The sequence below is a fragment of the Notolepis coatsorum genome (assembly GCF_963971535.1).
Source record: "Notolepis coatsorum genome assembly, chromosome: 11".
Lineage (NCBI taxonomy): Eukaryota > Metazoa > Chordata > Actinopteri > Aulopiformes > Paralepididae > Notolepis > Notolepis coatsorum.
Window position 1 is genome coordinate 121,657,492 of NC_140175.1, and position 25,582 is coordinate 121,683,073.

At 45.6% G+C, this 25,582-nt stretch overlaps 1 protein-coding gene across 1 annotated transcript in view; it reads left to right on the forward strand.

The window, feature by feature from the left end:
- pkn3 (protein kinase N3) overlaps positions 1–25,582 on the forward strand; it is a 229,440-nt gene that overhangs the window by 136,683 nt on the left and 67,175 nt on the right. Inside the window, exons 11-14 of the mRNA XM_084324775.1 lie at positions 1,600–1,765; positions 20,479–20,578; positions 23,308–23,402; positions 23,878–23,947. Of these exons, the coding sequence (XP_084180901.1) occupies positions 1,600–1,765; positions 20,479–20,578; positions 23,308–23,402; positions 23,878–23,947 (431 nt within the window). The remainder of the gene's footprint in view (positions 1–1,599; positions 1,766–20,478; positions 20,579–23,307; positions 23,403–23,877; positions 23,948–25,582) is intronic.

Below are 25,582 nucleotides of genomic sequence, written 5' to 3' on the forward strand. Positions count from 1 at the left end.
CATGGTCATGTTTGTTGAATAAAGAAAATAAATAAAAAAAGAATCCCGATTTTAATTAATACATTTTTTATCCCGATCTTCGGAAAATCACGTGACCGGCCCCGATCCCGTGATCGGATCGGGACATCCCTACACGCTATATTAAAAAATCCAACTGAATACGATCCTAAACGTTATGACTCATCATGCGCGGATGAACGGGGGGGGGGTCGTTTATAATTCCGTGATCGTCAGTAAATGCTTTATGTAGTATAGGTGATATATTGATCAGAGCAGTTTGCATTAATAATAATAAACAATCACGCTGAAAGTAACGTTACTGTCCTCTTACCGTTCGCTGATGAGACTGGAGGAAAACGATCACACTTATTTGACGGCGATCGACTAGATCCATTTCCGGTTTGTATGGCGAAATAAACGCCCAAATCATATCGATTATTGAGTTATGGCAGCGATCCATATACACGGATGTGTGTCTAGAGTCCCGCAACAATATGTGCCTGCCGGACGCATTTCCCAGATGCACGGAGATCACCAGAGATCCATTTCCGGTTGTAACTCGCCCGATCATCCACCAGGCGGCGGTATTGAAGCGTTGCACGGTTGTGCCGAGTCCCACTGTCTCAGCCGAGGCTGGGTGAGGGAATTATGAATACCAAATGAAATATGATCTCAATAACGTCGTACGCCGTGGAATGGCGGAATTCGCATGACCTTGAAACCCGTCGTAAGCCGTTTTTGGCGGTGGATGTTTTAACAAAATCGAACAACAATGAAAAAGTAACATTTCATGTATCTTAGCGTCACTGTCTTCCAGAGAATCACATTCTGAGGATGGTTTGTTTATTCAGTTATTTTACTTATCTGAATTTTTTATTTCTCTCCCCAAACGACATAGTGCATCACTAACGGTAGAATCTGTAATGCCGTCGAAACGGTGGCCCCTAGACCCTGCTCGGTATTGCACTTTGTTTACATCTTTTATTTTGGTCTGATGTGTAGGTTGGAGTTGAGTGAGGATGGGGGAGGGGTTGAAATATAATAAGTTACTAAACTCCAAACCACACATCAGACTGAAACAAACGATGGACATTTTTTTCTCTATTTAACACAATTGAAGTATACTTTCTGAATACATACATACAAAGTATGTAAAACCTTTTTTCACTGGGTGGATACATTCCGTCATTAGTTTAGATAATAATCTGCCAAATCATTTTCATTGTAATATTTATTCTTAAAAAAGAAGTGTGAGTTTGAAAAGCACTGATATGTTTGTACTTTACTGTGGAGAGAAGTTCAATCAACTTCAATCAATATCTGAAATGAAAGAAAAAGAAGAAAAGAAAGAAAACGTTCTACTGTCTTCTACTATCATGCACTCTTCCACTAATTCATCTTCCTTGCCTATATTACTTCCTACTATGCTAATATGTCTCTACTAGTATGCACTCAACACTGCAGCACCCAAGTTTCAACAGTTTGATGAACATTGTTACTCAGCTGAAAGAGTTGTGCCCTTCCTGCTCACCGGTCGTTGGAGAAAAGCGTTGACTAAACGACTAAATGTAAATGGTGCCTGTTCCTCGTCTGTTGCAGGGAAGGACTTCCTGCGCGCGGCACAGATGAACATGAACTTTGCCACTTGGGGCAGACTGATGATGAGCGTCCTGCCGCCCTGTACCAACACCGCCATGAGCCCCCCGCTGCCAGGCCACGACACCCCCTCCCCCCCCTATGTGGCCAACACTCTCCCCCCCCCAGGGTGAGCTGCTACTGGGCTTTTATTAACCGCCATGATGACTAGGAAACATTCAAACCATTCATTTGATGGCAGCTCCTAGTGGTCAACAGTGTCAGACTGTGGTTGTACTGGGCAGCTCCTAGTGGTCAACAGTGTCAGACTGTGGTTGTACTGCGCAGCTCCTAGTGGTCAACAGTGTCAGACTGTGGTTGTACTGCGCAGCTCCTAGTGGTCAACAGTGTCAGACTGGTTGTACTGGGCAGCTCCTAGTGGTCAACAGCGTCAGACTGTGGTTGTACTGGGCAGCTCCTAGTGGTCAACAGTGTCAGACTGTGGTTGTACTGGGCAGCTCCTAGTGGTCAACAGTGTCAGACTGTGGTTGTACTGGGCAGCTCCTAGTCGTCAACAGTGTCAGACTGTGGTTGTACTGGGCAGCTCCTAGTCGTCAACAGTGTCAGACTGTGGTTGTACTGGGCAGCTCCTAGTGGTCAACAGTGTCAGACTGTGGTTGTACTGGGCAGCTCCTAGTGGTCAACAGTGTCAGACTGTGGTTGTACTGGGCAGCTCCTAGTGGTCAACAGTGTCAGACTGTGGTTGTACTGGGCAGCTCCTAGTGGTCAACAGTGTCAGACTGGTTGTACTGGGCAGCTCCTAGTGGTCAACAGTGTCAGACTGGTTGTACTGGGCAGCTCCTAGTGGTCAACAGTGTCAGACTGGTTGTACTGGCCAGCTCCTAGTGGTCAACAGTGTCAGACTGTGGTTGTACTGGGCAGCTCCTAGTGGTCAACAGTGTCAGCCTGTGGTTGTACTGCGCAGCTCCTAGTGGTCAACAGTGTCAGACTGTGGTTGTACTGGGCAGCTCCTAGTGGTAAACAGTGTCAGACTGGTTGTACTGGGCAGCTCCTAGTGGTCAACAGTGTCAGACTGTGGTTGTACTGGGCAGCTCCTAGTGGTCAACAGTGTCAGACTGTGGTTGTACTGGGCAGCTCCTAGTGGTCAACAGTGTCAGACTGTGGTTGTACTGGGCAGCTCCTAGTGGTCAACAGTGTCAGACTGGTTGTACTGGGCAGCTCCTAGTGGTCAACAGTGTCAGACTGGTTGTACTGGGCAGCTCCTAGTGGTCAATAGTGTCAGACTGTGGTTGTACTGGGCAGCTCCTAGTGGTCAACAGTGTCAGACTGTGGTTGTACTGGGCAGCTCCTAGTGGTCAACAGTGTCAGACTGTGGTTGTACTGGGCAGCTCCTAGTGGTCAACAGTGTCAGACTGTGGTTGTACTGGGCAGCTCCTAGTGGTCAACTGTGTCAGACTGTGGTTGTAATGGGCAGCTCCTAGTGGTCAACAGTGTCAGACTGTGGTTGTACTGGGCAGCTCCTAGTGGTCAACAGTGTCAGACTGTGGTTGTACTGGGCAGCTCCTAGTGGTCAACAGTGTCAGACTGTGGTTGTACTGGGCAGCTCCTAGTCGTCAACAGTGTCAGACTGTGGTTGTACTGGGCAGCAGCTGTGAATGTGTGTAACTGTGAAGCAGGGCATTGTAGGGCTGGGCGATATGGAAAAAAATCATATCGCGATAACGATATGATAATTTTATTTTATTTCTCGATATCGATAATTATCGAATTGTTATAAGTATAAAAAAAAAAAAAAAAAAAAAAAAAAAAAATTTAACAACAGATGTATGTTTATTTTGCAGCAATTCTTTGTCATTGCCGCCATCTTTAGTGTTACATCCCCTCACACTCCAGTTCTCAGGCTGCAGCTGGTTTAAAAGCTAAAGTAAACCGGCTTCTCTGCTGGCTGTGGCTCCAGAGGAGTTGAACAGTTCTGGCTCTGCTAGTTTATTTTCGATCTTTTGGCGCTTTTTTGGTGGACAAACCACCGCACATGTGCACTGTGACTCGTGACTGGAGTCTAGCTCTGCTAGCAGACATAGCCTACTGTGTACAGACGGTTTCAAAATGTATTTTAAATTAGAAAGCAAACAAAATAAATGGACAAGAGAAAAAGAAATCTGAATTTGGTCAGTATTGTCATTTGGACAAGCAAAGCCATTACTTTAAGTTGCAGGCAAGAAAGACAAGTCTGTCCACTGTCTCTGGTTTTAAAACTGCCCTGTTGCAGGTAAAAAAAAAAAAATGATTTTTCGATTTTTGTAAAATTTCGATATTCGATATCGATTATTAAAATATATCGCAATATTTATCGTTATCGTTATATCGCCCAGCCCTAGGGCATTGCTGAAAGCGAGCATCTGTGCTCAGTGAACCTACCCTGGTGAATAAAGGTTATAAACAGAACCTACCCTGGTAAATTAAGGTTATAAACAGAACCTACCCTGGTAAATAAAGGTTATAAACAGAACCTGGTAAATAAAGGTTATAAACAGAAAGCACCCTGGTAAATAAAGGTTATAAACAGAACGCACCCTGGTAAATAAAGGTTGTAAACAGAACCCACCCTGGTAAATAAAGGTTATAAACAGAACCCACCCTGGTGAATGAAGGTTAAAAACACAAAAGGGGGGGGGGGTTGTATGATCCACTGGCTATCCGTGTTGAAAGTAAGGCCAGGCTAACCAAGGTCTGAACTGAGGAGGAGTTATAATGCTGATCAGTGAGGCAGCCTAACTGAATTTGAACCAGTTCTATATTTCACTTTGACATCTGAGTGATGTTAGAAATAGCCCTACCAGTAGGCTACAGTTTAATATCATTTTTACTTTATTTAAATAACTCAAATACATTTTTAACATATTGCATTTTTTGACAATTTAAGACAATTTAATAAAAAATACATGTTACATGTTAGTGTTAGCCAGTAGGTAGTCTACATTCTGGCCAGATAGGCTATACTATACTATACATGATTTGATTTGGAAAATTTGTCTTGGAAAAGGGTTGTGCATCTTATAATGGTAAATGGTGCATTTATAGTGCTTTTATCCAAAGCGCTTTACAATATTTGTTCCTCACATTTTACCCATTCACTCACACATTCACACACAGAGAGGCAACAGAGGCAACCATGCAAGGTGTCAACCTGCTCATCGGGAGCAGTTAGGGGTTAAGTGTCTTGCTCAAGGACACTTCGACACACTGCCCGGGAGGAGAGGGAATTGAACCGGGAACTTTCTGATTACCAGATGACCGCTCTACCTCCTGAGCCACTGTCGCCCCAGTCATCAGGGTTGTCTTGTATTTGGGTCAATACAGTATTTACTTTGTATTAGGGATGGGCAAAACTCACAAAATTACTATTCGATAGTCACTGGGAACTATTCGAGACTAGTAAGTCTCTCTTACTTCATCTTTCTTTTCTGTTCTCCAAGGTCTTAACAGACTGTTCTGCTACCTGGCTAATTAGCTGTACCCAGCATGCCGTTCAGTGGTGTAACAGTTAATCTCTCAATACACTACAGATTCAGAGTTTTATTTGCCACATGGAAGCAATACAATCATAGAGTTTTCATACAAAATCATAAATACCATACCATGGGCAAAAGGAGCAGGAAGAAGAATAATTCTTATAGTTACCTGCCCCCTATTCCTAAACGAAACAAGTATTACTTGATGGTCGGTGTACAACCTAATTTACACAAAATAATCATTTATACCTTATACAAAGAAACAAACAATCCACAGATTAACGGATTGTTTTTTCATCGGTACATTTCTGTTTTATACCGTTTTGAATACGAGTATAGTTTTGGTGATTTCTAGTAATCACAGGAAAAGACGCGATAATAGCCCTTTAGTGGAATACACAAAACACGTTGTAATTTTTCGCCTGATTATCGAATCTTCCTGAAATCAACGCTAGATCATCATTATTATCCTTCCTCGTGCAAGCATGCAATGTGGTTAATCCAATTATCTGATCGTCATTCCGAATACTGCTCGTGAAGGTCCGTACCACATTACCGACCGCTACACACTGACGGGTGGGTGGGGTTACTGTTGGCATGCATCGTTGTAAAGCCCTGCCTTGTCTGAGTATTGAAACCCCGCCCGCACGGCTCGGATCGTCCCAGAAAAGAAACTACACCATTCCCAATGGGGTGCAATACCAGCTGGAAGGCGTAGGCGGCGGTATTTGCCCTTTTGCGAGCTCAGACCCATTCCCAACGATAACATCAGGCTGGATGGATGAAAATGAATGGATATCGCTAATAAAAGAAATAACGATTAAAACCCGACTATACTCGGGTCTGGCGCTGAACGGTCGGCGAGTTAACCCGACTATCATTGTGACTGCCGCTGAATGAGTTAAGGCAGTCGCTGTTGACCCGTTTTGCCTAAAGCCATACTGGCTTTCGCTCAGCAATTTGTTCTTTTCCACAAAAACATCTAGCTTATGCGAAAACAGTTTTGCAAGCACTTTCGAGAACTGTGAGAGCAATGACACTGGTCTATAGTTAGTGAAGCTGTGCTTATCTCCTACTTTGAAAAGTGGGATAACTTTTGCTACCTTCATCCTGTCTGGAAAAATACCTGTCTGTCTGTCTGAAAAGAAAGATTACAAATATAGAGAGGTTTGATTATACAATCAATTGTCTTTTTCACTATAATCATATCTATCCCATCACTGTCAATGGATGTCTTATTCTTTGACTTTGATACTTATTTAATTCGTTTATTTGGACGGGACAATGCAAAATTTATGAACACTGTGGAGTGTAAAAATTGCCGGATTTAGCACCATCCGTTGTCCCCAAACATAAAAACAGGACTCATAGAAACAGTAAGAAATATACAAATACATAAAAACAGGACACATAAAAACAGTAAAAAAAATTTACAAATACATAACAGCATGTCACATGTGTTCACATGACTGGTTGGACTTCAGCCATTTTTTTAGTTGCCCTCTAAAAGAAGCAAGGGTGGGGCTTTCCCTTATGGAAATGGGGAGACTGTTCCATGTTTGACTGCCTTTTATGGACAGGACGTTTTGGCCAAACGTGGTCAGTCTACGTTGGACCATGCAGTCAGACTTTAAGCTCAAAAAGCTATATTGTTTCAAAATATTGCAATGGTGGTATACAATGGATATGATTTCTGCTTCACTGACATTTCCCAAAAACATAGACTGCAGTACTTTACTATCTCCTCTCCATCCTTCCTGTAATGGTTCATCATGTTTTTGAATGGCATCTGCCAGATTTGGCCCCACATTTACAAACAAATTGTTGAATTCATTAACCACCTCATTCATATTTTTTATAGTCTTACTATTACTAATGAAATGGCTAGGAATTTTTATGGATGCTGATTTATAACCCATTACCTTATTTAGAATGTCCCATGTGCCCTTAATATTATTTTTATTTTCGCCTAACAATTTATTGTAATAATCTTTCTTAGCCCGTCTCATAATTAATACCGTAACTTATTCTTTTTTTTATCAACATTTTTTTATTATTAATTACATGAAACAAGACAACACATTAACCACAATCACAATACACAGAACTTCACAGGAAAATACAGAAATAACAATTTATAAAGACAAAAAGAAAAGAAAATAGAGTTCTGTGGTGTCACATTAAGGGAGTCTTTCACGCCAGAGTTGACGTGTCACAGGGGAGGAGATATAGGGGAGTGGAGGTGTGTGTACGGTGTTGATTCTGTGAATGAATAAAGTAGGAAGTCACTGAAGGACCTGTCACGCGCGTTATTGATTCGCCTCTTCCTTCAACTTCCCACATTGGTGACTCTGATCGTTGGATTATTATTATTATTGTTATTATTATTATGAGTGATAACGAAGAAAACGCTGTTCGGCCTGCTGCGGTGGCAGCTGCGGTGTCTGTCAAGTTGCCCGAGTTTTGGCAGCACGACCCGGACCCATGGTTCCAACATGTCGAGGCTCGATTCCATCTGCGAGGTGTCACAGTGGACGACACGAAATACTATCATGTCGTCGCTGCATTGGATGCACAGACCACCCGTCGCGTCATGGGATTTTTACGAGAGCCGCCGGCCATGGGGAAATACGCCGCTCTCAAACAACAGCTGTTACGGCTGTTTCAGCTGTCAGATACGGAGCGGGCGGAGCGCCTGTTGTCACTGAACGGTTTAGGTGACAGTAAACCAACCGAGCTCATGGAGAACATGTTGGCGTTGCTCGGCTCAGGTGACGCATCATTTTTGTTTATACAGTTATTTCTGCGTCAGCTCCCACCTCCAGTACGCACTGCCTAGGCCAGCTCGCCACTTGTGAGAGCCAAGGATTATCGGGGGATGGCAGAAGAGGCTGACAGAATATTGCTGGCAACCCGCCACTACAGCGTTAACGTTAACGCTGCGCTGCCGGCGGGGGAGATGACGGGAGCTGCGGTATCGGAACGCCGGAGAGAGAATGGACTTTGTTTTTTTCATCGGCGTTATGGTGCCAAAGCCAGGCGATGTGAGCAGCCTTGCTCTTTTTCCGGCCAGGAAAATGCCCGAGCCGGCGCTCATTAGCAGCTGTGAGTGCTGGCGACACGACGAGGCTGCTGTTCATTGAGGACACATTGTCCAGTAGGCGCTTGCTGGTGGATTCGGGAGCCCAGCGGAGTATCCTGCCAGCTTCAGCTGCGGACGCCTTGAGTGGCAGTCACGGCCCCCCGCTGGACGCCGCCAATGGAACTCCGATTCGCACCTTCTGCACCAGGTCAGTGACTGTTTGTTTCAATGGACATGCTTTTAATTGGGATTTTGTAATTGCTTCTGTGTCAATGCCTATACTGGGCGCGGATTTTTTATGTGCTCATAGACTTTTGGTGGATGTGGCGAACCGTCGCTTAATTGACGCGGTGTCATTTGCCACTTACCCCTGCACTCTGGGGGGGGGGGGGGCTCGCCCTCGCCAACATCCTCGCCACGGGGGACGTGTACCAGCGGCTTCTCGCTGATTTCCCCGCTCTGACTGTGCCCACGTTTTCTGCTATGGTCGCAAAACATGGGGTGGAGCATTATATCCCCACGGCCGGTCCGCCAGTTTTCGCCGCCTTGACGCCGCTAAACTGGCCATTGCTAAAGGGGAGTTTGACACAATGGAGCAGCTCGGCATTGTGCGGCGCTCCGACAGCCCGTGGGCCTCGCCTTTGCATATGGTTCCGAAGGCTGATGGGAAGTGGCGCCCGTGTGGAGATTTCCGGCGCCTCAATAGTGCCACGGATCATGACCGCTACCCTGTCCCGCACATCCAGGACTTTTCTGTTCACCTGGCCGGGACCACCATTTTCTCCAAGGTGGTATTGGTGCGGGGCTACCACCAGGTGCCAGTCCATCCCAGAGACGTGCCCAAGACCGCCGTTATTACCCCGTTTGGACTTTTCGAGTTTTTAAGGATGCCTTTCGGACTCAAGGGGGCAGCGCAGACCTTCCAGCGGTTGATGGACTCTGTGCTGCGAGGGTTGTCATTTTTGTTTGTGTATTTAGACGACATCCTGGTGGCCAGCACATCTGCTGAAGAGCATTGTTTGCACCTCCGACAGCTGTTTCAGCAGCTGAATGAACATGGGCTGATTGTTAACCCAGCCAAGTGTCAGTTCGGCCGGCCAGACATAGACTTCCTGGGCCATCACATCTCTTCACAGGGAGCTGTGCCTCTGCCCACCAAGGTGGAGGCGATCACTGCTTTCCCACGTCCTCGCACCATCAAGCCCCTACAGGAGTTCCTCGGTATGGTACATTTTTATAACCGATTCATACCAGGAGCGGCTCTCTTGATGCACCCCCTGTACGAGGCACTAAGGGGCAAGAAGGACAATCAGGAGGTGGACTGGTCCCCTGAGAGGGTCCAGGCGTTTGATAGTGCTAAGGCTGCTCTCGCTAACGCTACTATGCTGGCACACCCGTACCCGGCCGCTCCAATAGCCCTCACGACCGATGCCTCGGACTATGCTGTGGGGGCGGTGTGTGATCAGTGGGTGGCTGGCGCCTGGCAGCCTCTGGCCTTTTTCAGCAGGACACTGCGGGACAACGAGAGGAAATACAGCACGTTTGACAGGGAGCTGCTGGCCCTTTTCCTCGCCACGCGTCATTTTAGGTTCCTGTTGGAGGGCCGGGAGTTCACCGCTTTCGTGGACCACAAGCCTCTGACCTTTGCCATGGCTAAGACCACGGAACCATGGTCGGCACGGCAGCAGCGCCAACTGTCCGCCATTTCGGAATTTACCACGGACCTGCAGCATGTGGCGGGCAAGGACAACCTGGTGGCTGACTGCCTCTCCAGAGTGCGGGTCAACACTGTGCACCTGGGTGTGGACTACGCAGCCATGGCAGTTGACCAGGGCACGGACATGGACATCCAGGCATTCAGGACAGCCACGACAGGACTGAGACTGGAGGATGTGGTGTTCCAGGACAGTAAGGCCACGCTCCTCTGCGATGTCTCCACAGGCCGACCTCGCCCGATGGTCCCCGCTGGCTGGCGCCGCCGCATTTACGATGCTGTACATGCTTTATCACACCCGGGGGTGAAGGCATCAGTTAAGCTGGTGGGGGCTAGGTTCGTCTGGCCGGGCCTCAGGAAGGACGTCAAGGGGTGGGCTGCCTCTTGTGTAGCGTGCCAGCGCGCCAAGGTGCATCGGCACACTAAGGCCCCGCTGGGGCCATTTCTCATCCCGGAGAGACGTTTTGATCATGTTAACGTGGACCTGGTGGGCCCGCTGCCCCCCTCCCAGGGGTTCACTCACCTGCTGACCATGGTGGACAGGACCACCAGGTGGCCGGAGGCTGTGCCCCTGTCATCCACTACATCGGCGGACGTGGCTCGGGCGTTCATCTCCACCTGGGTGGCCCGTTTCGGTACCCCTGCGGATCTAACTTCGGACAGAGGGCCCCAGTTCACGTCAGAGTTGTGGAGCGCCGTGGCGGAGAGTTTGGGGGTGAAACTCCACCGCACAGTGGCATACAACCCGCAGGCAAATGGTCTCTGAGCGTTTCCACCGCACTATGAAGGCTGCTCTCCGGGCGGCTCTTACGGACAGTAATTGGGTTGACCGTTTGGCCTGGGTCATGCTAGGCCTGCGCTCGGCCCCAAAGGAGGATCTGCAGTCATCTTCGGCTGAGCTCGTGTTGGGTCAGCCGCTGAGAGTCCCTGGGGAGTTCCTCCCAGGTGCCACAGCCCCCTGGTCAGCTGCGACTCATCGCTTGGCCATCCGAGACGCCGCCAGCACTTTCACTCCCGTGCCCGCACATCACTGTTTTCCCCTGTCCTACATCCCCAAGGACTTGATGTCAGCCCCGTACGTGTTCATCCGCCGCGATGCCCACCGATCTCCGCTCCAGGCTCCATACGATGGGCCCTTCCGGGTCCTGGAAGCGGGACCCAAGAGCTTTATGGTGGACAGAGGGGGGCTTCAGGAGCGGATATTGGTGGACCGTTTGAAGCCTGCACACGTGGACCCGGACGGGCCGGTGGAGCTGGCTCAGCCCCGACGGCACGGCCGTCCACCCAACCCCACTCCTGCCGCAAGTTTGCGGCCCATGTCTGCCTCTACCCCGGCAGCAGCCCCGGACTCTCCCCCAGTCCAGCCTCGCCGCCGGCCAGGACGGCCGCCGGCTCGTGCCCTTCCCCTTTCCCCCTTGACTGTTAAGCGCAGTCGTTATGGTCGGGTAGTCAGGCCTCCTGCGAGGGGCTGAGTACTTTGGGTTTTTTTTTGGTTGGGGTTGCAGGGTATGTCTACTCTGGGTGTTCGGGGGGGGGCCTGTGTGGTGTCACATTAAGGGAGTCTTTCACGCCAGAGTTGACGCGTCACAGGGGAGGAGATATAGGGGAGTAGTAGGTGTGTGTACGGGGTGATTCTGTGAATGAATAAAGTAGGAAGTCACTGAAGGACCTGTCACGCGCGTTATTGATTCGCCTCTTCCTTCAACTTCCCACAGTTCAACCTTTTAAAATTTAAAATTTTAAAATGTCAAGGTTTCAAGGGGGGCTATCTAATAAATGACCAAATAGTGAAGAAATAGCTAAATAGCTGCCCCCCAATAAAATCCCCAGTTAAATTCAAGACATAACAAAAGACAAGACAGACGAGACATTTCCTCCTCCCCCTCCCATGAGACCGCCGGACTCCCCCGAACAAGCACCCCAACCCCGCTCAGCCGCACACGGCGGTCCTGACCTTCTCAGCTGCTGCGAACCACAGGTCAATCCCAGCCTGCCCCACCCCAATCACCCGCGCCGTGGATATCTCAAGATAAATCACATCCAACAGTGTTAGGGACCAGTTAATCACTGTGAGCTTCTCAGGCTCCTTCCACCTCAATGCTATTAGCTTCTTCGCTGCTGTGACGCCCGCTAGGACAACCCTTTTCAGTTGTACGGACGCGGGTAGTGTTGTTATATCGTTCAGGAGTAGCGTAACAGCTGTGAATGGGATAGTTAAGCCACACAGATCTGAAAGTTTGTCCGTTATTGACCTCCAGAAGCGGGCCACTGGTGGGCAATCCCAATACATATGCATATAAGTGCCAGTGGCCTTTTGAGAGCACAAAGTGCACCGAGAGTCCGTTATCAGTCCCATAGCAAATAACTTCCTATGTGTAATATAGGTCCTATGAATATAATTAAAATGTATTTGCTGGTGATTGGGGTTGCGGGAAGACAATGCCACATTTGCCCAAACATCATCCCAGTCAAACTCGGGGTCCAACTCCGGGATATCCATACGCCAGATTGTATCCAATGATAAAATGTTTTACGTGGATTGAATTAAGAGCGTATAAAAGTCTGAGACAAACCCTCTGGAGGTCGACCTGTCCACTATGAGCCCGAGGAAGGGGTGTGGGTGCAAAGCTTGAGCCCACGGCACGCCATGCGCCCTCAGCGCTGACCTTAGTTGAAGGTAAAGAAAGAAGGACTCGCCGGGAAGATCATAAAATTCTCTTAAGTCCTGAAACGCACGGAGGCCGTTCTTATCATAAATATCCTCCAGAGTATGAACTTCCCTCCTCTGCCATTGAGGAATATTAACCGGCTTGTGCCCAACAAGTAATTGCTGGTTATTAAAATTGGAGAGTCCAGGTGCCATGGGCATTTAACCCCACACGACTTCTGTACATTACGCCACGTTTGGATCACGTGAGTTATGATCGGTCCATACCTCAGCCGGCATTTCGAAATAGAGACAGTGGAGTACACCACATCCTGCAATCTTAGCGGTGAGACCGCCGCCGCTTCTAAGGAACGCCAAGAAACAGCATCTACAGGGTCTAGCCAGCACATCAGAGGTCTCAGTGAAAAGGACCAGAAATAAAGCTTAAAATCAGGGATTGCGAGGCCCCCATCTTGTTTCCTACGTTGAGTAGTAGCTCTTTTGATTCTCGGGCGTTTGTTATTCCAGATAAACTTGTGGACAGTGGTCTATTGGAGGGGGCAGGGGGAGCATTGAGCTAACAAAATGTATCCTAGGCAGGACGTTCATTTTGATTATGGAAGCTCGGGCTTGTAAGGAGTTAGGAAGGGACGACCATCTGTCTAGATCCTGGCGTATTTGATCATAAGTACCCTTGAAGTTGTACTTAGTAGTTTGACTCAGCGTGGGGAATATCTCTATACCTAAGTATTTAAAATGTTCCACTATGGGGATATCAGCTGGTAGTCGCACCGCCTTGGCCAGCTCATTAAGAGGTAGGCAGGCTGATTTGTTCCAGTTAATCTTAAAGCCTGACAATTTACCAAAGTCGTCGATTATTCCCAATAATTTTGTGGCCGACCGGGAAGGGTCATCCATAAAAATCAGTAGGTCATCCGCATAGAGAGCAATTCTGTGTGGTGTATTATTGATCATTATGGGGACGATGGCCTCCGATTGCCTAATAAATTGGGCCAATGGTTCGAGGGAAAGCGCGAATAGTCCTGGGCTCAGAGGACAACCCTGTCTAGAAGATCTGGAGACTGGGAAAAGTGTGGAACAGTTTTTGCCTGTCAGTATCATTGCCGACGGCGAGGCATACAGGACTTTAATCATATGAATAAAATTCTTTCCAAGACCCATGACCTCAAGTACCTTCCACAGGTATGACCATTCTAGTCTGTCAAACGCCTTCATGGCATCCAAAATCAGAACAGTGGACGGAGCTGTATTGTCTTTACTGTTATCGACTACATGCAATAGCCTCCTAAGATTATCTGCAGCCAGGCGCCCCGGGATAAAACCAGTTTGATCGCAGTGTACCAATACCGTCATAAATCTCTGCAGGCGGCGGGCCAGCACCTTGGCAAACACTTTTAAATCGGCCCAGAGAAGACTCAAGGGCCTATAGCTACCATAATCATTGGGATCTTTGTCCTTCTTGAGAAGTAAAGAAATCAACGCCATGTTGACATCTCTTGAGAACTCCCCTTGTTCGATAGCGTAATTGATCATATCGAGCATCAATGGACCCAGTTGGTCCCAGAAAGCTAAATACACCTCGGGTGGAATACCATCCCAGCCTGGTGCCTTACCCCTCTGCATTTCAGCAATCGTCTCCCTTAGTTCCATAAGAGTGAACGGTTTCCCCAGTTCCTTAGCCTCTTCCTCAGAAACGTGGGGTATCTCAAGCCCGCCAATGAACGATTCAAATTTAGAGTCGTCGAGATTAACCTCTGAGCTATATAACTGTGAGTAAAACTCTTTAAAAGTGTCGTTGATCTTTTTCGAATCAGTAGTGATTGTACCCTGTCGCGTCTTGATCGAGGGGATATCCAAGGAATGATCATTCGAGCGTATTTTCATTGCCAATAGATGGCTAGGCCTGGAGCCGTGAAAGTAGTAATTTTGCCTTGTCCTATGTATCAAGAACTCAGACTGTTGTTTAAGTATGGAGTTTATTTCCTTCTTGACTATCTTACGTTGTGTGTTTAGTCGTTCACTATAGTTAGTTTGCAAAGATGCGTATAGGTCCGCATATAATGTTTCCAGTCCTTCTAGTTTTTTTGACCGGGATTTACGCAAATTGGGGGCGAAAAGTGTGACATGACCCCTGATAAATCCTTTCAATGCGTTCCATAGGACCCTGGGGTCATCGACCGTGCCAACATTGATCTGCAAGAATTCAGCTAGTTTACTCCTGAACTCAGAACAGAAATCATTGTTCTTTAATAAGGTTGAGTTAAAACGCCACCTGGGAGCTCTCGTGGAGAGCCTGCCAAAGGTTGCCACAAGGAAAATCCCCTTGTGGTCCGAGAGAGCCAGGGGAACCAATGAGACGTCGAAACTATCAAACATATTAGGGGATGCGAATGCATAGTCTATTCGAGAGAAGGTTTTGTGTCTGGCAGACAGGTGAGAGTAATCCTTGAGGGTGGGATTGGATAAGCGCCATAGGTCTGCGAGCCCCGTGTCCTGGGCCCACATCCTGAGGGCCTTAGAGGACCGTTTTTGGTCGCTTGTTTCAGAGGACCCGGACCTATCCATCTCCGCATCCCAGCACGCATTAAAATCGCCACCCACAATGAGAGCGTATCCAGTAAGTTCCAACATATTCTTCGTGATTGTATTATAGAACGCTGAATCAAATGTGTTAGGAGCATACAATGCTTATGCTATTATTGCCATCTTCCTATGAGAGAACTCAACTTTTGCTATAGTAATCCTTCCCTCCGTGTCCGACCACACATCCAGGACTTTGATATCAAGGTTACGTCTTGTAACTATGATGACTCCTTTCGTCTTATCATCGGCTGAGGATGAGGAGATAACGTGATATTGTCGATTTGCTAGCCTTGACACATCACCCACCAATAAATGCGTCTCACTAAGGAGAGCAATGTCAATATTTCTTCTCTTCAATAACCAAAGGACACTGGCACGCTTGTGTGGGGCGTTAAGACCCCCGCGTTCCAAATTAAAATATTCAATTTAGCCATGGTCGAGTTTGTCTAAATGCGTAGAGAACATACCAGTGCAGCCAGGCTGAGTACAGAGGCGCTGATCCAGGCGGGCCCAGACGGTCAATCCCAGGAGTTCAGAGGAGGAACAATTACACACATATAAGACAACAGTACATAAAACACAGAAAAATACCACCCCAGTTACAACCCCCCCTCCTTCTACTCTAAACCCTAACCCACCCGTCTTATTATAAACCCTCCTATACCCACTCTCCAATCCCCTCCCTATGCCCCATCCACTAAGTATGGTCATCTTCCTATCATTTCCCACTGGAGTCATGGATCCAATAAGATGCTCTCCACTCCGACCCCCCTCTAGATAAACCCCTGATTAAACCCCCACTAGTCCAATAAACACAAATAAAAATAAAAATGTAATTCAATAAAGATATCGGTCGAAAACCACCGTGAGCCTTGGCCCTAACATGAGACAACTATAATGGAAAAAATAGCCATTATTATATAATAACTCAACATCAACCCTGTAACCATCTACTTCCGAGTCTACGTATTAATGTTGCAATGTTATAGCATAAATGGATAAAGGAAAATTCAAAACAAAATTAAATTAAAGCATACCAGCAGATAGTCTAAGGCAGGATCGGATCACAGGTAAATTGCGCAAACAGATGTCATTTAAACATCGACAATAAGAAGAAAGGGAAAAAAGGGGGTTATGGTCAAAGTGCACACATGTAACAGCCCCTCTGATCAGGCACAACGGCTGGAATGACATAACCTATGTAAGAATAGAATTAAACACCTTCATTAACCCGGGGATAGTAATAAGCTATACCTGACACAACCTGTTATCATATATTGTATATATATATATTCAACCGATCTTCTCCTACTGGAGCCCAAAGCTCAAAACAGCCTGGATATAAAAATAAAAGCATACAAGAAGTTAGTTAAGGACCCGATCACCGTTGAATTGTGCAAACCGATGTCACTTAAACAGCAACAACAACCAAAATACGTAAACATTAACGGGTCTCGAATGTCTCGGCGCAGGCGATAGGCGCAGCCCGCTAGCTAGCCCGAGGCTAGCGCGTAAGCTAGTGATGAATCCGGATAGCACGTTAGAATCTGTTATGTACATTGTTCAGCTAGCTCGCTAGCTTTCATAGAGGCGACACACAAGTACGACCATGAGGTCAGCATTAGCAAGTAACAGAAGTCATTGGGAAGCCCCGCTAGTTTGGATGGGCAGTGGACAGTTAGCATGTCTGGGCATGACAGCAAGCATTTGTGAGTAGTCGGCCCTATCAATGTATTCAGGCCCACATCGCCAAGTCACTCACCCGACATAGATATCAAGCTACAGTCTCGGCTATCCCCTCGAGATATTCCTTCGCTTTAGCCAACGACCAAAATGAACGCCGATCATCGTCCTTACCCAGCACAGATAATTTCGTGGGAGCGAATAGCGTAGGCCTCAGGCCTAGTTTCCATAGCCTGGACATGACCACTTTGTATTCGCCTCTCTGTGCTTGAACCTCCGGCGTAAAGTCTTCGAAAATGGCCACTTTGTGATCGCCAAGACTTAGTTTACCCCTTCTGGCACGGGCCGACCGCATGATGAGTTCCCTCTGCTGAAGCCTGTTCAGCTTGACAATGATGGGCCTCGGCTCTTTGTTCACTCCAGGACTGGTCCTGCCCGCTCTGTAGGCCGACTCACATACGGGAGGGGTGGGGAGGACTTCTTTCCCCAGTATTTCCTGCAGCAATTCCGGCATGATCTCAGAGAGACGGCCTCCCTCGTTGCCCTCCGGTACTCCAACAATCCTGATGTTGTAGCGTCTCTCCCGGGACTGCATTTCCACAATTACCAACTGTAGTTTGGCAACTTCAGCCTGCCTAGCCAGCAGGGAGGTCTCCAGACCCGCCATCCTCTTGCCTTGTAGTGAGACCTCTGTCGTTAGCGTGGCTAGTTCGTTAGCATTAGCCGAGGAGACAACGTGCAGCGACTCCATCTTGTCTTTCAACGGGTCGACCGCCAACCTAATTTCCTCTGATATCTCTCGATGAAGGTTATCACAAAATTCCGCCAGCACTTTTCTTTGTGTTTCAGCGAAGCGTGTCTCAAAGTCTGCATGGAGCTTGGTCATGACCGAGAGCACAGCTTCACTTATCTCACCGATACCGGGCGACGGCGCGGTCAGGCCCGGTGGCAGTTTGCTGGCTGGGGCGCTCATGGATCTGGTCTCCACCACCGACATCGCAGAAAGTTGAAAAAAGTCGACGACACTAGTTGAAACTCGACGACTCAACAAGCAGACAAAAAACAAATAAAAATAAAATAAAGACTAATGGGGAGAAAAGTATATTTCGCATGGTAGAAGGGAGCTCACGTGAAACACGTCTACTCCATGATCGCCTAGCTCCGCCCTCCTACCGTAACTTATTCTTATACACTTTGTATTTAGTTTCAGCAGCCTTTGTTCTAAATTTTTTTTTATTATCTTTTTCCCCCTCCTTCTTTTTCCGATTTTTCTCCCATCCCACTGTTAGTCGTTATGCCAATTCCCAACCCCCTTCCTGGTTGTTGCGCACTTTCCCCTACTGTTGGTCCGAGAGGCCGGAGACTGTCGCATGCTTTCCTCCGACACATGTGCAGCCAACCGGCAGCCAGCCTGGCCGCGCAGATTCTCACTGGGAGAGTGTAACGTGTGGAAGGTCGCACTACCTCTCACCAGATCCTACCTTCGCTGAGCAGGCGCCCCGACCGAACTGTAGGGGTCGCTGTCCACAACGCCCAGGACCCACCCACGGCTCCCCTCCCCCTAACTCAGCCAAACGAGTTAGTATAGCGATCAGCCCGAGCCAAGGCAATGCTGACTCTCCGGGAGTCGAGACCGCAGCCTCTTGCATTGGTGACGAGCACAATCTCCGCTACGCCACCTGACCGCCCTTTGTTCTACATTTGATAAAATCTCTATAAAGTTTGTTTTTCTTTTTACATGTATTCTCTAACCCCTTTGTTATCCATGGTTTTCGATTGTCATTACTTTTTTGTTTATATTGAACCATTGGGCAGTGCTTATCGTAAAGTGTCCGATAGATATTCAAAAAAGTATTGTAAGCAGCATTGACGTCTTCTACATAGACCCCCTTCCATTCTTCATTCCAAAGATCATTCCTGAACATGTTTACAGCATCTTCCTTTCTTAACCTTTTATATCTGTACCCATTCTCCTCCTTTGTTCTCTTCAATTGACAATCAAAAGTAACAAAAACAGGTAAGTGGTCACTTATATCATTTATGACTAATCCACTTATGATGTTATCCTTAAAGCTATTAATACAAATTTGTTCTGTCAGGCGATTAAAAACATGTATCTAATTAATTACAGGATTTGTAATTAATTAATCTAATTAATAGCATTTTAATCGCATAACCATTTTATGCCTGATATTCTATATTCTATAATCATATTTCAAATTGCATGTGTCCGGATGGCAGAATTCAGTACTGTATCTACAAAACCTTCTGTTTAATCATCTTCCATCTATTAATTTGCTTAGATTTTTCAGGTCTGGTCAATTTGAGCATGGTGTTATTCACAGTCAAAGATAAAAATTTTTTTTATTGATATTCTCATTTGGTTCATTACAATTTACTCAAGCCTAGTAACAGACACAGTATTTCTGACACTGAGAATACATTCCCTGAGATCCATAGATGTCCCTAGAATCAGATACCAAGAACATGCAAATGGACCATATTAAAAAAAAGTCTGTAAATGTGTATTCTACGTTCTTATGGAATGAATAACATAAAAAAGCGATCTGAAATCATATTGCATCACCCGAGCCTACCCGAGTATAGCCGAGCGGCACCGGCGATCATTGTGGAAAAAAGCGCCCCCTGTCGTCTCCCAGATGACATAAGTGATTTTGGAATGGACTCAATGAAAATGAATGGGGAAAAAAATCCGGTACTCCACATTTTACAGTCCACTGATGCAGCCGGGGTTACCACAGTTCATTCTGGATCCTCTGAGACCCGCGGATCATGGAGTACTACTGTATCGCGTTGGATCCATACACGTATCGATTTTTTCGAATGGTGATCAGGAATTGGAATATACCAGTTGGATACCATCTGATGTCAGGTAAGGACTCTATGTTATCAGTGTTAGGATAATCAGAGTAAGTTTGATGAAGTTATAAGCTGTTTTGTGAAATGTCTTCTTTCGGTTTCACTGTAAAAGTCAGAGAGGAAATGAACGGGGCGATTATCCGTGCGCGGCCGTAATGTGCTTGCGTGCACGTATAATATTGATCATCTAGCGTTTATTTGAAAACGATTAATAAAAAGGCAGACGAATATCAACGTTGTGGAATATTCCAGTAAAAGACGATTTTCATAGAACGCTCCAGAATGGGCTGTTTTTTTATCTGAAAACGGGTGCTTTTCTAAATGCTCTGAAACGGAAACGATGCGATAAAAAAACAATCTGCCTTGACAGCACTGACTGGAAAATAGTCTTTGATAATGCGATGGGCAGATTAGACACATAGCCATAATTTAAAACATAGATTAGGCGATATTAACGTTAACATTGGCGCCGATGGTGGCATTCAGCCGGTAAAAAGGAAAACCAGGCGTGGCGCTCAAAGTGTTAATGGTGGTAACATGGTTAATTCTCCTACATCTTAATGGTGGTAACATGGTTCATTCTCCTACATCCTAATGGTGGTAACATGGTTCATTCTCCTACATCCTAATTGTGGTAACATGGTTCATTCTCCTATATCTTAATGGTGGTAACATGGTTCATTCTCCTACATCCTAATGGTGGTAACATGGTTCATTCTCCTACATCCTAATGGTGGTAACATGGTTCATTCTCCTACAGAGACTCTGCGGTGGTGAAACTGAACTTCAGTGAAGACTTTCCATCAAAACCTGCACATCAGAACACGGGAAGAACACACCCTGCAGAGGACACTCCGTCGGTAGGACATTTAAATTGTCTGTATCACAAAATACTGTACTTTTGACATTGTTTGACAGACGATGTCTGTTTCTGGGTTCTTCGAAACTGGCCCCTGTAAATGTCCAAACCCAACCCCCTCCAATATACAGTTCCCCCCCCACCCGCCTCCCTGTCAGGTGAAAAGAAGCGGCTGGCTGATTCCACATGTATCGGAGGAGGCATGTGATAGTCTACACCCTCCCCAGATCAACAGTAGGGCAGCATGTGGGTAGTCTACACCCTCCCCAGACCAACAGTAGGGCAGCATGTGGTAGTCTACACCCTCCCCAGACTGACAGTAGGGCAGCATGTGGTAGTCTACACCCTCCCCAGACAGACAGTAGGGCAGCATGTGGTAGTCTACACCCTCCCCAGACAGACAGTAGGGCAGCATGTGGTAGTCTACACCCTCCCCAGACAGACAGTAGGGCAGCATGTGATAGTCTACACCCTCCCCAGACCAACAGTAGGGCAGCATGTGGTAGTCTACACCCTCCCCAGACCAACAGTAGGGCAGCATGTGGTAGTCTACACCCTCCCCAGACCAACAGTAGGGCAGCATGTGGTAGTCTACACCCTCCCCAGACCAACAGTAGGGCAGCATGTGGTAGTCTACAGTACACCCTCCCCAGACTGACAGTAGGGCAGCATGTGATTGTGGTAGTCTACACCCGACAGTGGGACAGGGCAGCATGTGATAGTCTACACACCCTCCCCAGACCAACAGTAGGGCAGCATGTGGTAGTCTACGCCCTCCCCTGACCGACAGTAGGGCAGCATGTGATAGTCAGTGATGGGCAAGCTACTTGGAAAATGTAGTAAGCTACACTACAAGTTACTCTCGGTTAAATATAGCTCAACTACAATGGAAGCTATCCCCAGATAAATGTAGCAAGCTACACTACAAGAACATGGCAAAAATAGCTAACTACATCGGCACTACTTTTTTTTTTTTTTTTTTTTACTTTATGACCAAGTTTCCACCAAACAAATAGGCAGGCAAAAAAAAAGGTTCAGTTTGATTGTTTATTAGAAAACTGAAACAAGCCCTCGGTCTGGCTTTTTGTGTCATCATTTTAACATGAACTTGTATTATGTACAAAATGTTAATAAAGTATGAGGAAAGAACTGTGGAAACGTAATAAATAAAAGGCAGTGAAACAATAATCAAATAAACACCAAAATATATACTCTCTCTATTGGAATGGAGACTTTTCAGCACAGGATAAACTGCCCACTTTATCAACCAAAAACACACTTCTTCAATATCTGAATTTTAACTAATAATAACTGTCTTACTGCATTTTACTATTATGCTACCATGTCTATACTACCACCAACTATGCTAATATGTCTATACTACTACAGTATGTACTCAGAGTATAACACTCAAGCTCGACACTGCTACACAAACAATACTACTTATCCTTGGCTGCTAGATATACCACTCCTGCTGACTTGTTGTACACAATTTGTAAGTTGCTTTGAATGAAAGCGTCAGCTAAATGAACATGTATTTAAATATGTAACTCACAAAACATTCCATGGCCCCAAAATCATGACCCACAGGTTGAGAACCACTGCTCTATGTGATCTTTTCCCTCTTAGTGTATGTATTATTTATGTTAGTTTGTTTTTTCTTTTCTCCACCCCCATAATATTGTTCATTTTCTGCCTACAGTGAAACATGATAGCAGCTATCCGTTGACAAAAAGTGCACTGACTTGTGTGCTGTTTGGGAACAGTTGACAATGTTATTGTAAATAAAGGTTTTCATCAGCTCACCTGAATATGTGTTCTCAAGTTAGTGCTGGACGTGTGGGAAGTTGAGAACAGCTTCGTTTTTGGCTGACACAATAAACATATATTTTTACTTCCTGATTTGCGGAGCTGGAGTGGCATGTTATATTTGAAATTTATTTGAAGGATAAACCCCTTGAGATATATGTATATGTATGTCCCGCCCTATCCTGCCTCTGATTGGCCTACCCGTAATGTTTTGGCCTAACCTTACCCAATCGTGAGTCGTCATACTCATATCTAAACCAACCAACCAATCATAGTGGGTTTTCTCCGCAGAGTTATTTTAATTTTTTTGTCTGTTTCTCCGGATAGTAGCGTGTAGCGTTTTGCTCACGCTACGCCACTACTTGATTCTAAAAATAGCTGCACTACAGAGAACGCTACTTGGTTCAAAAGTAGCGACGCTACCATCACGCTACTGAGAAATGTATTTAACTATGTAGCGTCGCTACTTGTAGCTAGCTACTGCCCATCACGGGTGATAGTCTACACACCCTCCCCAGACCGACAGTAGGGCAGCATGTGGTAGTCTACACCCTCCCCTGACCGACAGTGGGGCAATGCGCGCAACGACCAGGAAGGGAATATGGCGTAATGACTAAATTGGGGGATGGGAGGAAAGAGAGAAAGGCAAAAATAAAGTACTGTTACTTTAAGTCAGAACTTTATATATTTCTCAAGTAGTCAGACAGATGTCATTGTACCCAGCACTGTTGTGACCAAACTAGGCCCGACGTTGTCAGGAGACATGGTTGCGTCCCCTAGCGACGCTGGAGCCTCATTCAGGTGCAAAAGCTCACATGAACAATTTTGATGTCCTCAGTGAAGAAGTGAAAGTCACTCTGCTGACGTGCCTCGGATGTCGTGTCTATTCATTCCTCTTTGTCCCCCCTGCCCCAAAACCAGTCTGTAACATGGAGCGGCACAGAGGACGAGAGGCCAGAGGACCGGAGCCGCATGGCCCAGGGATGTCATACTGCAATGCAACTCGGTTCTACAAAGTAAGTCCCACCAGTGTTGAGTGTTTGATGTTTCTCATGGGCGTTTAGCTGACGCTCTCATTCAGAGTGACTTACAACAAGGTCAACAGTAGGATGGGCTCAAATCTTTTTTTACTGAGGGATTAGAAACTACAGTAGAAGAACTAGAACTAGAGAAGCTAAATACACAATAAGTATATATATATATCTAACCCTAACTAACCTTACTGTCATGCACTTGTCCTAATAAACGAACCTACACATCAGCTAAATGTAAAATGTAAGTAGCCTGTGAATAAGTAAAACAGAAAGAAGCATTTCATATAAAAGTATTCTGTATTTTTGCATGACAACTAATAAAGAAACTTGAAACTTGAAAACTTGAAGTAGCTACAACTAGAGAAGCTAAATACACAGTAAGTAGCCTGTGAATAAGTAGCTAAAACTAGGCTGCACCAGTAGAGGGACGAGCTGAGCGTCTCTTCTCTTCATGCAGGAGGAAGGAAGGGCTGCAGATGGAACACTTCAACTGTGTGTCTGTTCTGGGACGAGGACACTTTGGAAAGGTACTCAACAGATGTGTTGTCTACTATAGATGTGTTGTCTTGTCTACTATATATGTGTTGTCTTGTCTACTATAGATGTGTTGTCTTGTCTACTATAGATGTGTTGTCTTGTCTACTATAGATGTGTTGTCTTGTCTACTATAGATGTCTTGTCTACTATAGATGTGTTGTCTTGTCTACTATAGATGTGTTGTCTTGTCTACTATAGATGTGTTGTCTTGTCTACTATAGATGTGTTGTCTACTATAGATGTGTTGTCTTGTCTACTATAGATGTGTTGTCTTGTCTACTATAGATGTGTTGTCTTGTCTACTATAGATGTGTTGTCTTGTCTACTATAGATGTCTTGTCTTGTCTACTATAGATGTCTTGTCTACTATATATGTGTTGTCTTGTCTACTATAGATGTGTTGTCTACTATAGATGTGTTGTCTTGTCTACTATAGATGTGTTGTCTTGTCTACTATAGATGTCTTGTCTACTATAGATGTGTTGTCTTGTCTACTATAGATGTCTTGTCTACTATAGATGTGTTGTCTTGTCTACTATAGATGTGTTGTCTTGTCTACTATAGATGTCTTGTCTACTATAGATGTGTTGTCTACTATAGATGTCTTGTCTACTATAGATGTGTTGCCTTGTCTACTATAGATGTCTTGTCTTGTCTACTATAGATGTGTTGTCTTGTCTACTATATATGTCTTGTCTTGTCTACTATAGATGTCTTGTCTACTATAGATGTGTTGTCTTGTCTACTATAGATGTCTTGTCTACTATAGATGTCTTGTCTTGTCTACTATAGATGTGTTGTCTTGTCTACTATAGATGTGTTGTCTTGTCTACTATAGATGTCTTGTCTACTATAGATGTGTTGTCTTGTCTACTATAGATGTGTTGTCTACTATATATGTGTTGTCTACTATAGATGTGTTGTCTTGTCTACTATAGATGTGTTGTCTACTATAGATGTGTTGTCTACTATAGATGTGTTGTCTTGTCTACTATAGATGTGTTGTCTTGTCTACTATAGATGTGTTGTCTTGTCTACTATAGATGTGATGTCTTGTCTACTATAGATGTCTTGTCTACTATAGGTGTGTTGTCTTGTCTACTATAGATGTGTTGTCTTGTCTACTATAGATGTGATGTCTTGTCTACTATAGATGTCTTGTCTACTATAGGTGTGTTGTCTTGTCTACTATAGATGTCTTGTCTACTATAGATGTGATGTCTTGTCTACTATAGATGTCTTGTCTACTATAGGTGTGTTGTCTTGTCTACTATAGGTGTGTTGTCTTGTCTACTATAGATGTGATGTCTTGTCTACTATAGATGTCTTGTCTACTATAGATGTCTTGTCTACTATAGATGTGTTGTCTTGTCTACTATAGATGTCTTGTCTACTATAGATGTCTTGTCTACTATAGATGTGTTGTCTTGTCTACTATAGATGTGTTGTCTTGTCTACTATAGATGTGTTGTCTTGTCTACTATAGATGTCTTGTCTACTATAGATGTCTTGTCTTGTCTACTATAGATGTCTTGTCTACTATAGATGTGTTGTCTTGTCTACTATAGATGTGTTGTCTTGTCTACTATAGATGTGTTGTCTTGTCTACTATAGATGTGTTGTCT